The sequence below is a fragment of the Bactrocera tryoni genome, chromosome 5 (genome assembly GCF_016617805.1).
Source record: "Bactrocera tryoni isolate S06 chromosome 5, CSIRO_BtryS06_freeze2, whole genome shotgun sequence".
Classification (NCBI taxonomy): domain Eukaryota; kingdom Metazoa; phylum Arthropoda; class Insecta; order Diptera; family Tephritidae; genus Bactrocera; species Bactrocera tryoni.
Window position 1 is genome coordinate 57,013,947 of NC_052503.1, and position 12,528 is coordinate 57,026,474.

General features: G+C 35.9%; 2 protein-coding genes across 4 annotated transcripts; one reads left to right on the forward strand and one right to left on the reverse strand.

Annotated features, from left to right (window-relative positions):
* Positions 1-3,215: 3,215 nt before the first annotated feature.
* LOC120777383 lies at positions 3,216-4,429 on the reverse strand. Its single transcript, XM_040108674.1, has one exon. The coding sequence runs from the start codon at positions 3,953-3,955 to the stop codon at positions 3,260-3,262; it is 696 nt and encodes a 231-aa protein (XP_039964608.1). The 5' UTR covers positions 3,956-4,429; the 3' UTR covers positions 3,216-3,259.
* A 1,965-nt stretch (positions 4,430-6,394) lies between these two features.
* Positions 6,395-11,821, forward strand: LOC120776872 (alpha-1,3-mannosyl-glycoprotein 4-beta-N-acetylglucosaminyltransferase A). Of its 3 annotated transcripts, none has more exons than XM_040107929.1 (4): positions 6,395-6,483; positions 6,657-6,849; positions 7,716-9,104; positions 9,522-11,821. In XM_040107929.1, exons 3-4 carry the CDS (start codon positions 8,171-8,173, stop codon positions 10,433-10,435), a joined length of 1,848 nt encoding a protein of 615 aa, XP_039963863.1. In that variant the 5' UTR covers positions 6,395-6,483; positions 6,657-6,849; positions 7,716-8,170; the 3' UTR covers positions 10,436-11,821. The 3 variants fall into 3 exon arrangements, with proteins under 3 accessions (XP_039963863.1, XP_039963865.1, XP_039963864.1); XM_040107931.1 differs by lacking the exon at positions 6,395-6,483 and adding an exon at positions 6,521-6,536; XM_040107930.1 differs by lacking the exon at positions 6,395-6,483 and adding an exon at positions 6,545-6,569.
* The last annotated feature ends 707 nt before the right edge of the window (positions 11,822-12,528 follow it).

Here is a 12,528-nt window from a genome sequence, read left to right on the forward strand (position 1 = left end):
ACTGCTTAATTTTTACATCTCGAAACTCCCGCAGCCACCAGAGGGGGTTTCCATAACCTCGTACGCAGATGTTTGTACGATATTGACGTCGGGCAATGGAATCGATGGCATGTGTTCGAAGGTAAACAGCTACCTCTCCGACCTTTCTCGTTTCCACATTGCACGGAACCTCGCACTTTCCCCCACCAAATCCACAGCGACCATTTTTACGAACGGGACGAAGGAGTATAGACTTGAGCTTAATATTGAAGTCGATGGCGTGAAAATTCCGACTGTAAATAACCATAAAATTTTAGGTGTAACTTTCGATAGTCTATACTCCTTCACTCCTCATACGACCGCGATTATTTCCAAGGTACAGAGCCGCAATAAAATCCTCAAGTCGCTAGCCGGCAGCACATGGGGAAAAGACAAAGAAACGTTATTGGCAACATACAAGGCAATCGGCCGACCGGTCCTTAACTACGCAACACCTATATGGTCGCCTGGATGCAGTGGTACGCAGAAGAGGAAACTCCAGACCTGCTAGAATACGGCCTTTTGATGTCTCTTATCGAACACCTACACAGTAAGACGCTTATGCTCCCGGTTAAGGAGCATAATGAACTCCTCTCCAAGCAGAAAATTTACCGTGCGAATCTGTACTGTGATACAGTCTCAAGTCTCTAAATTTGAGATTTTAATAGCGGGATTCTGTAACCAGTCTCTAGTCGCTATTTGAGGCATTTTGAGGTAAAGTCTTAATTTGTGACTAGTTTTTCTTCTTCTTCTTAATTGGCGTAGTCACCGCTTAAGCGATTATAGCCGAGTTAACAACAGCGCGCCAGTCGTTTCTTCTTTTCGCTACGTGGCGCCAATTGGAGATTCCAAGCGAAGCCAGGTCGCTTCCACTTGGTCTTTCCAATGGAGTGGAGGTCTTCCTCTTCCTCTGCTTCCCCCGGCGGGTACTGCGTCGAATACTTTCAAAGCTGGAGTGTTTTCGTCCATTCGGACAACATGACGCTGTCTTTTAATTCGCTGAACTATGTCGATGTCGTCGTATATCTCGTACAGCTCATCGTTCCATCGAATGCGATATTCGCCGTGGCCAATGCCCAAAGGACCATAAATCTTCGCAGAATTTTTCTCTCGAAAACTCGTAACGTCGACTCATCGGTTGCTGTCATCGCCCAAGCCTCTGCACCATATAGCAGGACGGGAATTATGAGCGACTTATAGAGTTTAGCTTTTGTTCGTCGAGAGGGGACTTTACTTTTCAATTGCCTACTCAGTCCGAAGTAGCACCTGTTGGCAAAAGCAATCCTGCGTTGGATTTCCAGGCTGACATTATTGGTGGTGTTAATGCTGGTTCCTAAATAGTCGAAATTATCTACAACTTCAAAGTTGCAAGTGCGACGACTGTTTGTTTGATGACAGGAGATATTTCGTTTTGCCCTCGTTCACTACCAGACCCATTTGTTTTTCTTCCTTGTCCAGCCTGGAGAAAGCAGAACTAACGGCGCGGGTGTTGAGGCCGATGATATCAATATCGTCGGACGCCAGCAGCTGTACACTCTTATAGAAGATGGTACCTTCTCTGTTCAGTTCTGCAGCTCGAACTATTTTCTCCAGAAGCAGGTTGAAGAAGTCGCACGATAGGGAGTCGCCTTGTCTGAAACCTCGTTTGGTATCGAACGGCTCGGAGAGGTCCTTCCCGATCCTGACGGAGCTTTTCGTGTTGCTCAACGTCAGTTTACACAGCCGTATTAGTTTTGCGGGGATACCAAATTCAGACATCGCGGCATAAAGGCAGCTCCTTTTCGTGCTGTCGAAAGCAGCTTTGAAATCGACGAAGAGGTGGTGTGTGTCGATTCTCCTTTCACGGGTCTTTTCCAAGATTTGGCGCATGGTGAATATCTGGTCGGTTGTTGATTTTCCAGGTCTGAAGCCACACTGACAAGGTCCAATCAGTTTGTTGACGGTGGGCTTTAATCTTTCACACAATACGCTCGATAGAACCTTATATGCGATGTTGAGGAGGCGAATCCCACGGTAGTTGGCGCGAATTGTGGGGTCTCCTTTTTTATGGATTGGGCATAGCACACTTAAATTCCAATCGTTGGGCATGCTTTCGTCCGACCATATTTTACAAAGAAGCTGATGCATGCTCCCTATTAGTTCTTCTAACTTAAAATCTCAAATTGAGAGACTTGAGACTGTATCACAGTACAGAATTGCACGGTAAGTTAGAGACAATTTTTGAAACTTGAGACGATTTTGCTATTCTGTTATCTATTACATTTCAATATTCAGACATGATTTTAACCTTGAATAAAAATAAATATGTCGATAACAAATATTGAATTTTCTATAACATAGTCAAAAACATTATTATCAATAAAAAGTATATGTTGGCTTTGTTTCATAATATTTAAGAAATTTATGTAAAATTCATTTATTTTTAACCTTTTCGTTTTTGTGTTGCTTACAAAATATAAAAAACGACAATCGATTAATATTTATGATGATCTCTATTCAGTATATTCAAAATGGCAGACAAGAGTTCTTTTTGGTTTTGTTACCTGCTAACTACCAGGTCTCAAATTTGAGGCAATATTTTGAGACTAACGCTAGAGACTGTTTAGTGAAAAGTAACTAGTCACAAATTGAGAATTTACCTCAAAATGTCTCAAATAGAGACTTGTTACAGAATCCCGCTAATAAAATCTCAAATTTAGAGACTGTATCACAGTACAGAATCGCACGGTAACTTTCAACTTTTTACTTCTATCTCAATAGCACTCTAACTAGAACTGCGTCTTTTGAACAATCCGGCAGCCTTTATGTAGTAGATGGTTAAACAAACATCGCCACTTGGACATTCTGGCAACTACGAATTTTCCTGTCTAGTTAGTTCTGGCAATTTATCGCCGATTCGGTTTTGTTTTTACATTCATGTTCGTTTAATAACTTGCTCAAAGTGTGCAATTTCTATGTCCATGACTGTAATGAACAATGAGTTCCCGCATGGCTCTTACAACATCTTTGCATGCTCAGCCAGAGAACTTAAAACATAGAGAAGGTGCAAATTTAATGTTTTTACATTCTCTGCCTTGGTAATTGTTGGCGAATCGAAGACAGCTGAAATATGAATAACTTACAATGGTTCCGCCCGCACTATGTGCTCCCCTACATACTTTTAGTATGAAATACGAAATACTATCAGCTGTGATACATCAAATCAATTTTTATTTCTGCTGTATACTATTATTTTAAATATTCATAATCTTGTTGCAAATGTTTTAAGGAATTGGTGAGGAGGCGGAGGTTTGAAAATAGGTTTGCCTTCTTTATCCAGATAATCTTCATATTTTATAACATTCACAAGATCCATGTGTAGACGCTCGCAGAGTTTTGCTGAATAATAACTGGTGCAGTCCAAAGTCAACAGTGGATAAAGCAATTGGCGACCAAGCTTTTTTATCTCTTCTATCAGACTTGCGCCGATCGCACGTCCGCGTAGTTTTGCGTCTACAGCTAATATATGAATATGCAATGCTTTCAAAACGTTGTATCGTACATAGACATTGGAGTCTCTTTCAGCGCATGCTAAGATTTTTAAAGCAGTACCCCATTTAGTGGGTCCGAATCGTTCGGCATCTTCGAATAAATGATCGGCTTCGTTACTACTCTTTGGCCCGGAAATTAAAACTCCAACAATCCGTTCCTCATTCAATGCCATTAAACTAGTCCCGTGAGATATCTGTGACATGTTAAATTTTTCATCCTCCGGATCTTGTTCTTTTGGATCACTTCCGATTGTCAAAGGCTCTTCCAGATAGTAATGTGATCGTAGGAATTCTAGTACTTTGTCACGATGACATACTTGTATTGCACGAATTTCAATACCATCCCGAATTGATAATGAAATTTTGTGTATCGCTGGTGCTTTCTCTTGTGTTTTATCCCCTGCCATGTCTCAGTTGTCTTTTGTCTCTAAATGCAATAGTGAGAAAACGTGACGATATGAAAACATACCCACCGTACTATTTGTTCACTATCAAATCGCGCCAATGATAACAAATACAACTATTTTAAGGGTATTCACGATATAAGAATATTAAGAAAAACACACAAAACTGATTATTTTGGCGTTGAATGAATATAAAAAACCAATAAAGCCTTTATGTCTATATGCAAAAGCAAAGTTTTTTTTCAAAGTTATGTATTTGATCTTAATACAAACATAGCACCTTCATAAAATTCTTATAAACATCTAATTGTATTTTTCTTTTATAAATAGGATGAAGTATAACGCGTTAATGTTAAGAGCGCAATCAGCGAATTCCGCAAAACCGCAGCCCGAATCAGCTGATACGACCTATCTTATGAGAGCGCAATGTAAATGATCAGCCAACACCGCTTCTACCGCCCGCTTTTCCGTAGGATATCGTAGATTTCTACGGTATTTGGATTTTGCACGTAGAAACATGTCAGCTTGATTGCTCTCTCACAACGCAGAGTTGCCAGTCTCGATATACTGTAGTAATTAAATAATTGTCATCAATATGTTTGAAATTTTCTTAAACTAACTCAAAATCAGAGTCGAATGCTATTATTTATAAATATATAAACTATTTTTAATAGTTTGTTTTCAGTTTTGATATTTTATATTATGAAAAAATGTAATTGAAAACTTAGATATGTACAAAACTATATATGTATGCGTATTGAGCAATGGCAACATTGTTCAAATGAAAACAAACAAAGATGGCTGATTTCTACGGGCTCAACTTTTGACACATTTTGTATTCTACGGACGGCAACTGAGAAAGGGAGGGGCGTTTCTCGCTGTTCCTGCTATAATGTCGTGGAGATCTACGGCATCCTACGGTAATGCGGAAGGCAGAAGCGGTGTTGGCTGATCATTTACATTGCACTCCCATAAGATAGGTCGTATCAGGGGACTCGGGCCACGATTTTGCGGAAGTCGATGTTTGCGCTCTGTGCTTTTCAAATGTTTTTGCTGCCATTTTACAGAAACAACTTGCAGAGTGTTGCCACACCATTAATTTTTTGTTTAGTTTATTATACCCTGAACAGGGTATATTAACCGTGCGATTCTGTAACTTGAGACAGTCTCAAGTCTCTAAATTTGAGATTTTAAGTTAGAGACAATTTTTGAGACTTGAGATGATATTGCTATTCTGTAAGTGACAGTCACAAAATCTATTACATTTCATTATTCAGAGATGTTTTTACACTTGAATGAAAATAAATATGTCGATAACAAATAATTAATTTTCTATAACATAGTCAAAAAACATAATTATCAATGAAAATAAAAATATATGTTCACTTTGTTTCATAATATTTACGAAATTTATGTAAAATTGATTTATTTTTAACCTTTTCGTGTTTGAGTTGCTTACAAAATATAAAGAAACGACAATCGATTAATATCTATGATGATCTCTATTCAGTATATTCAAAATGGCAGACAAGAGTTCTTTTTAGTTTTGTGACCTGCTAACTACCAGGTCTCAATATTTTGAGACTAACGCTAGAGACTGTTTAGTGAATAGTAACTAGTCTCAAATTGAGACTTTGCGTCAAAATCTCTCAAATAGAGACTAGAGACTGGTTACAGAATCCCGCTATAAGTTTGTCACGAAGTTTGTAACACCCAGAAGGAAGAGTCGGAGACCCTATAAAGTGTATACATATATAAATGATCAGTATGTTGAGCTGAGTCGTTTTAGCCATGTCCGTCTGTCTGTCTGTATATATACGAACTAGTCCATCAGTTTTTAAGATATCGTTTTGAAATTCTGCAAACGTCCTTTTCTCTTCAAGAATCTGCTCATTTGTCGGAATTGCCGATATCGGACCACTATAACATATAGCTGGCATACAAACTGAATGATCGGAATCAAATGCTTGCTTGGGAAACTTCCTCATTTAATTATATATCTTCACGAAATTTGGTATGAGTTATTGTTTATAGAAATAATGTAATATCGGAAGAAATTGTTCAGATCGGCCCACTATAGCATATAGCTGCCATACAAACCGAAAGATCGGAATCAAAGGCTTGTATGGAAAACTTTCGCATTTGACGTGGTATCTTCACGAAATTTGACATGGATTACTGCTTAAGGCAATAACATAATCTCCGAAAAAATTGTTCAGATAGGATTACTATAGCATATAGCTTCCATACAAACTAGACATATAGTTACTAAAAGAAATGCACCTGTGAAGGGTATATTAGCTTCGGTGCAGCCGAAGTTAACGTTTTTTCTTATATATAGATAGTTAAATTTTAATTTTTATACAAATTTATTATTAAATTAGATAAGTTCTATCAATATTAAATGATATTTCTCTAATGCTTTTTTTTCATCTTCACATATTTTTTTTTAATTTAGTGGATTCCTGAAACTTCGATACGAGAACATTGGCAATGTTTTTACTGCAACTTGCAATTTGCAATAGTATACGGTTGGTTTTAATCATTCGGGCGAAATTTTAATTTTAACTTTTTATATATTATGGTATAAATTAATCTCTCCATCGTTAATTATAAAGTATAAAAATGTGAAAATATGAAAATATTTTATAATTAATTATAAAGTTCTATGGAATGATAATGCATTAAAAGTTAATACCAACAGGTCTATTTGTTGTGAATGAAGGATATTAAATCCAACTGATGACCATTAAACCAACAAGAAGTTCCTATTTAACTTGTCGCGTTTAATAAAATTTTCTGGAACAATTGGGCTGAAAATGTATTGACACGACGAACATATGGTACATTTATTTTTCCGTCATACATATACAATGTTTGGACTGCGCAAATAAAAGGTACTCAAATATACATAACTACGTGTCTATATTAATTTTATGGAAAACCCAAAGGTGGTTTTAAGAAAAAAGTGCTTTATTTACTTTGTATTATGTTGATTGTGTGGCGGACCATATACTAATATTAAAAATTGACTTGACAGTACTTATCTTGACTGCCCTGAAAAAGGCCTTGAACATTAAACTTGAAACAATATTATTTTGGGTGGGCAAAATTACAGGATAAAGACCATGGCGAGTTCATATTATGCTGCATTTATATTTTTTCAAAGCTTTGTTTTTGTAAGAAGTATTTTAGAATTTAGTCATCACACATAAACGCCAAGCTGGGAGTATGTAACCTGAGGAGATTTATACAATTTCAACCTCACCTCACCACAGATAAATTAAGACCACTTGCGCAAAATGATTGTGATGGTTCTATTGCACAGCATTCGCGAGAAGGAAGACGATGTCGTCGTAATGGTCGTCATGGGCCGGTTATAAATCTCGGCTCGTTAGTTTACGTTGCGTACTCCACAGAGTATTTTAAAAATATCACATTGAAATAGCATAATTGAAGCAATTACCTAACAAACAAAATATCTTGTCACTTTAAAGAAAATTATTCTTTGAATGAAATTCCACACAGCACTGGTCGTTGATTAGTACAGGAGTGGCTCAAGGCTTTCGTGATCTGGATACTCTGAAAACATATAGAAATTCTAAATCAATCAAATTATGTACCATAATTTCATGATATATAATATTTTACTATCAATATAAAAAATAGATAAATATATTTATATAACTACCAAAATAAATTATGATACAAAATATTGAGTGATTTTATGTAAATACTGCTAATTTCTTGTGCCTCATTACAGAAGTCCAAATGAAGTATACCCATAAATACATCTATACATCTGCGATCGATTGGATGCGCAAAGCAAGGTGGCTTATGAGAACAACAACAGCTGTATCTAACGTTAACTAAAGTGAGGCAAAAAACGACTAGCATAAAACAATTTTACTTAAAATACATTTAGTAATGCTAGCAACGAATTCTGATTAAAAATAAGGAAAGGCGGAAAGGATGCAACAGCGGATAGTAGATGTCATGAGAGTTTTTGTACTCAGCAAATTGCAAATTAAACTATTTTGTATTTGTATATATTAAAATATAAGTTAGCGCTATGCACTATTGAATGGACTATATACATATACAATAAACGCACTATACGAATTGATTTAACTCTTCAACCATACACTAACAAAGTCAACGGCAGTGAAGAAAGTCTGTGAATTGCATGTCAAAACGAATAAAACTTTTTATTGTGTAATGATTAACGGTGACAAACACACAGATCTTGTTCCACTAGTCCTACCAACGCGCAGCCGTAGAATCACAACGAAAATGTTCAAATTGCGTGAACGAAACTGTATACTAGCGGTTGCCGTGCTGGTGCTAACTCCCTGTCTTATCATCTTATTTATCATGGGTCCAGAACTATCCACCGAGCAGTCATTGTCACAACAATTGGCCGAATGTCGTTTCCGTCTACAGTACCTAGAATCGATGTATCGATCGCGGCAGGAAGATGTGGCTATACTTTCACAGTATTTACATCTTAGTAATGCTACAAAAATGACTTTGGCGTCTGTAGCGCCATTTCCGCCAGTAAATGATATGAACACGAGCACATCGGCAATGCCTGCATCGGGTTTGCCAACTCTACTGAAATCGTTAAGCCCGGAAGCGAGGCAATTAATTAAAAACGCAACACACTCACACACAACGCAGCGCTTCAGTTCATCTGCTGTAATACGACTGCCGACGTCCTACAACTTTCTTCCACATTTACTCGATGATGCGGCATCACTGCGTCCGGCTTATATACGTTCGAAGGGTCGAACAGATGTTAGCATTGTGTTAGGCATACCGACGGTAAGACGTGAAAAGCAGTCATATTTGGTGAGCACATTGCAGAACCTCATTGAAAACATGAATGAAGAGGAGCAAAATGAGACGTTGATTATTGTGTTCATTGGCGAATCAGAGGAGGAAACTGTACATGCAATCGCCAAACAAGTCGAGTTGAACTTCGAGGCGTATGTTGATTGTGGCCTCATTGATATTATAGCACCATCGCCGTCGTATTATCCTAATTTCGACACGTTGCGTATAACACTGCAGGACTCTTTGGAGCGTGTGAAATGGCGTAGTAAGCAAAATTTGGACTTTGCGTATTTGATGTCTTATGCACAATCCAAAGGTAAGTCGTTCAAAAAGTTTTTTTTTTTTTTATTTATGGCAACTGTTAGTACGTGGAAAAGCAAAAAAAATGTGAACATTTAGTGTTGCTTGTGTTGTAGTAATGGCAGAAAATATTTCCAAATGATTCGAGGAATGCTGCTGACTTGAAAGTCCATTGTGGTGACGTAAACTCGACTGTCGTGGTAATTGAATTAAATCATAATGTTATGCGTTTATATGGTCTTACGGTCTCGTTTTCCAACCACAGAATAAAATGTTTTCAGATGTGTGTTTTGTTGCGACTTTTCTAAAACTTTTAATAAGATCCATTTTACTATTTCACTGTAAGAATTCGGCCTCCATATTTTAAGTTTCATTTGATCAAATTTAATATTTCCAGTATTGATAAGAATAAATAGAAATTTCATCCTTTTAGGCACATTTTATGTCCAATTGGAAGACGATATATTGGCCAAATCACATTTTATTACCGCTATGAAGAAGTTTGCTATAACCAAGAGTGCGCTAACAAAACCCGACCAGCCTTCGTGGTTTTTGCTCGACTTTTGTCAGTTGGGTTTCATTGGTAAAATGTTTAAATCGGCCGAATTGCCATATCTAATTACATATTTCCAAATGTTCTATAATGATAAACCAGTCGATTGGTTGCTACACTATTTTATCGAGTCGAAAGTATGTCGCTCTGACAAAGATCAAAAGCACTGCAATTCGGAACGAGCCAAATATTGGCTGCACTATCGACCATCGCTATTCCAACACATTGGTACTAGTTCCTCTCTCAAGGGCAAGGTACAAAAACTGAAGGATAAACAATTTGGTTCCAAAGTACCAGCATTCCATCCTCACATGCATAATCCACCAGCAAGAGTTCGATCGAATATTGTCGCCTACAAGAACTATTTGCTAAAGCGTGCATATCGCGGTGAAACATACTTTTGGGGCTTACTTCCTCAACCTGGTGATCTGGTGCGCTTCATATTTGAAAAGCCAACACTACTACGACGTTATCTCTTTCGTAGCGGTAATAGTGAACATCCATCGGATCGATTCTACAACACTACCATTGAAGTGTTACCTGCCAATACTTTAAGCGAAAATTCGTCCGTATGGAGTGCGTACAATTCTACAACGGATGAGTTTCTCATAGTGGGTGCATTCGATGCTTTCGGTGTCGCAGAGGGCGCAATCGATGTAAGAATTGGCGCCATCAAAGAGATACGTTTGCATGTACATGGTGACAGCGAGAATTGGGCACTTTTGAGTGAAATCGATTTGGAAACGAATAATGGTGCGCGCAGCGGGTCCGATAAATCTTCTACGAACAGCTGATTGTTACAATATCCGAGCTATACCATCGCGGGAAACATAAAAACGAATCCAAGCTAAAAGGCGACATTGGAACATACTTTTCATAGATAGGCTTACATCAACGAACTTCCACCAAGCGAAATGGTATGTAGAAGAACTGACTAACGAAATGAAATGAATTAAAAAATATATTGCTTGTTTCACTGATGGTGGACCCAAACTGAAATCAGAAGTAGTTTATGCAAAGCGACATGCATAAATGGGATAATGAAAATAAGGTTTTGACCAAATAAAATTGAACATAAAGTATGTGCATTAATTAAAGCGTAAAATTATAAAGCAACTATTGTAAAACACATAGTTTATATAACTATGATATCCTCTCTTTAATTGTGCGTAACGTGTGACCTTAATTTCACTGTTGTTTATAATTAATTTGATATTAGTTGATAAGCCGGAACGATTTCGTGATATTTATGAACCTTCTACAAATTAGTTTTTTAATATATTTTATCTCGAATATATATATTTTTTTTAAACTAACCAAAATGTATTTAAAAATTTCCGTTTTAAATTAACAACCCCTTAAAATCAATGGAGTAGTAATTTTTAATTAAATGGATATGTACAATTATCATTTTCATATACATATATTTGTACATATACATACATATGTATATATGGAAAGTTTTCAAAAAGATTACGTCTCTATATGCATGAGTGCATGCATTTTGCCGATTTTGTAATCTTAAAGCTTATAGCCATAAAATAAGGAAAATGTGGATCTGTGCCTATGGGGTAGTTCCAAAAATGCATCAGGATACGTTTATTTGTATTTATTTATTTGAAGGTATCCTGAATTTCCATTACATTGCATTTGCAGGAATCGAAATCTGTTCAAGACCTAAATTTCAATGTTAAGAAGCTTTTTGATTTCGAAAGTGATTGTTTCCATGCTAAAAGTTCTAAAATTTGTTTTTGTTTTGCTTTCAAACCGGAGTACAGAACAAGTCTGTAGTGGAAAGAAACTTATTTCTGTAGAATTATCGGAATTCCCTAAGTTTAATTTATAAACATACATAGGTACATATATGTACATACGAAAGATGCGAAAATATTTTAGACTCTTAAGATTTTCATTTGACGTTAAAAAAGATGAAATAACATATGTACATATGTAAGGCACTAATACACAATAAATAATATATTCGTATTGTAGAGTATCAAATACTTCAATTCATGACAGAATAAATATTAGATGGAATTAAAGCAAAGAATTAAAGCTTCGTGGAAATCATTATACATAAGGGGCCATATTTTGCAAGTCCGTGTTTAAATTCTACCATATCTAGCATGTAGTCTAAATAGCATTGCAAATGTTAATAAAACAATGGCGAATAAGTGTTATTACACAAGCTTTTCTTTTGCAAAATACTCGTAAATCAAATCTTTTTGTAGATAATATTCAGCTACTTATGTACAGCAAAATTTTTACCGTTCTGAATTAAATTCGTATAATTATTTGGTACAATTGAATTAAAAACATTAACATTTATTTGAACATACTCGTATACAAAAACATTTAATATAATTCAACTATTTCACTTTTACTCACAATTCTCAGCGATAAAGAATATATATGTAAATATAGAGTGGGAAGTTTCTAGCGTTGATTTTGTATTAATATGGTTTATGTATGTAGCTTCTGTTTTACTTGTTATTATCTTGAGTTTGGGAACGAATTTTTTTAATTAATAAATTATTTATTCGACATTTGAAACTCGCGCGAAAAAAACAGAATGTTAATTTTTGAAATTTTTATATAAATTGCGGCCTCGTCAGGAATGTACATATTAAATGAAAAATACAATTTTTGCTTAAATAAATAAACATCGCCTTTACTTTTTTAATTACTATTTTTAAGAATAAATCACCATTAATCAAATTAAATACAACTGTATGGATATTTAATCATATTTTGCGTCCCCTAAATTTCTAAGAATTTGTATATAACACTTTTTCACCCATTAAATACACAAACTAGCGGCGTATGCCTTGACAAGCGTTTTAAAACTTTAAACAAAAACTATATTATTATTTATATATATTTTCCA

Coding starts and splice junctions, on each gene's coding strand:
- LOC120777383 (XM_040108674.1), bottom strand. CDS start 3,955: ATGGCAGGGGATAAAACACAAGAGAAAGCACCAGCGATACACAAAATT.
- LOC120776872 (XM_040107929.1), top strand. CDS start 8,171: ATGATTAACGGTGACAAACACACAGATCTTGTTCCACTAGTCCTACCA. Junction 9,105..9,521: donor GTCTTATGCACAATCCAAAG/GTAAGTCGTTCA, acceptor TCATCCTTTTAG/GCACATTTTATGTCCAATTG.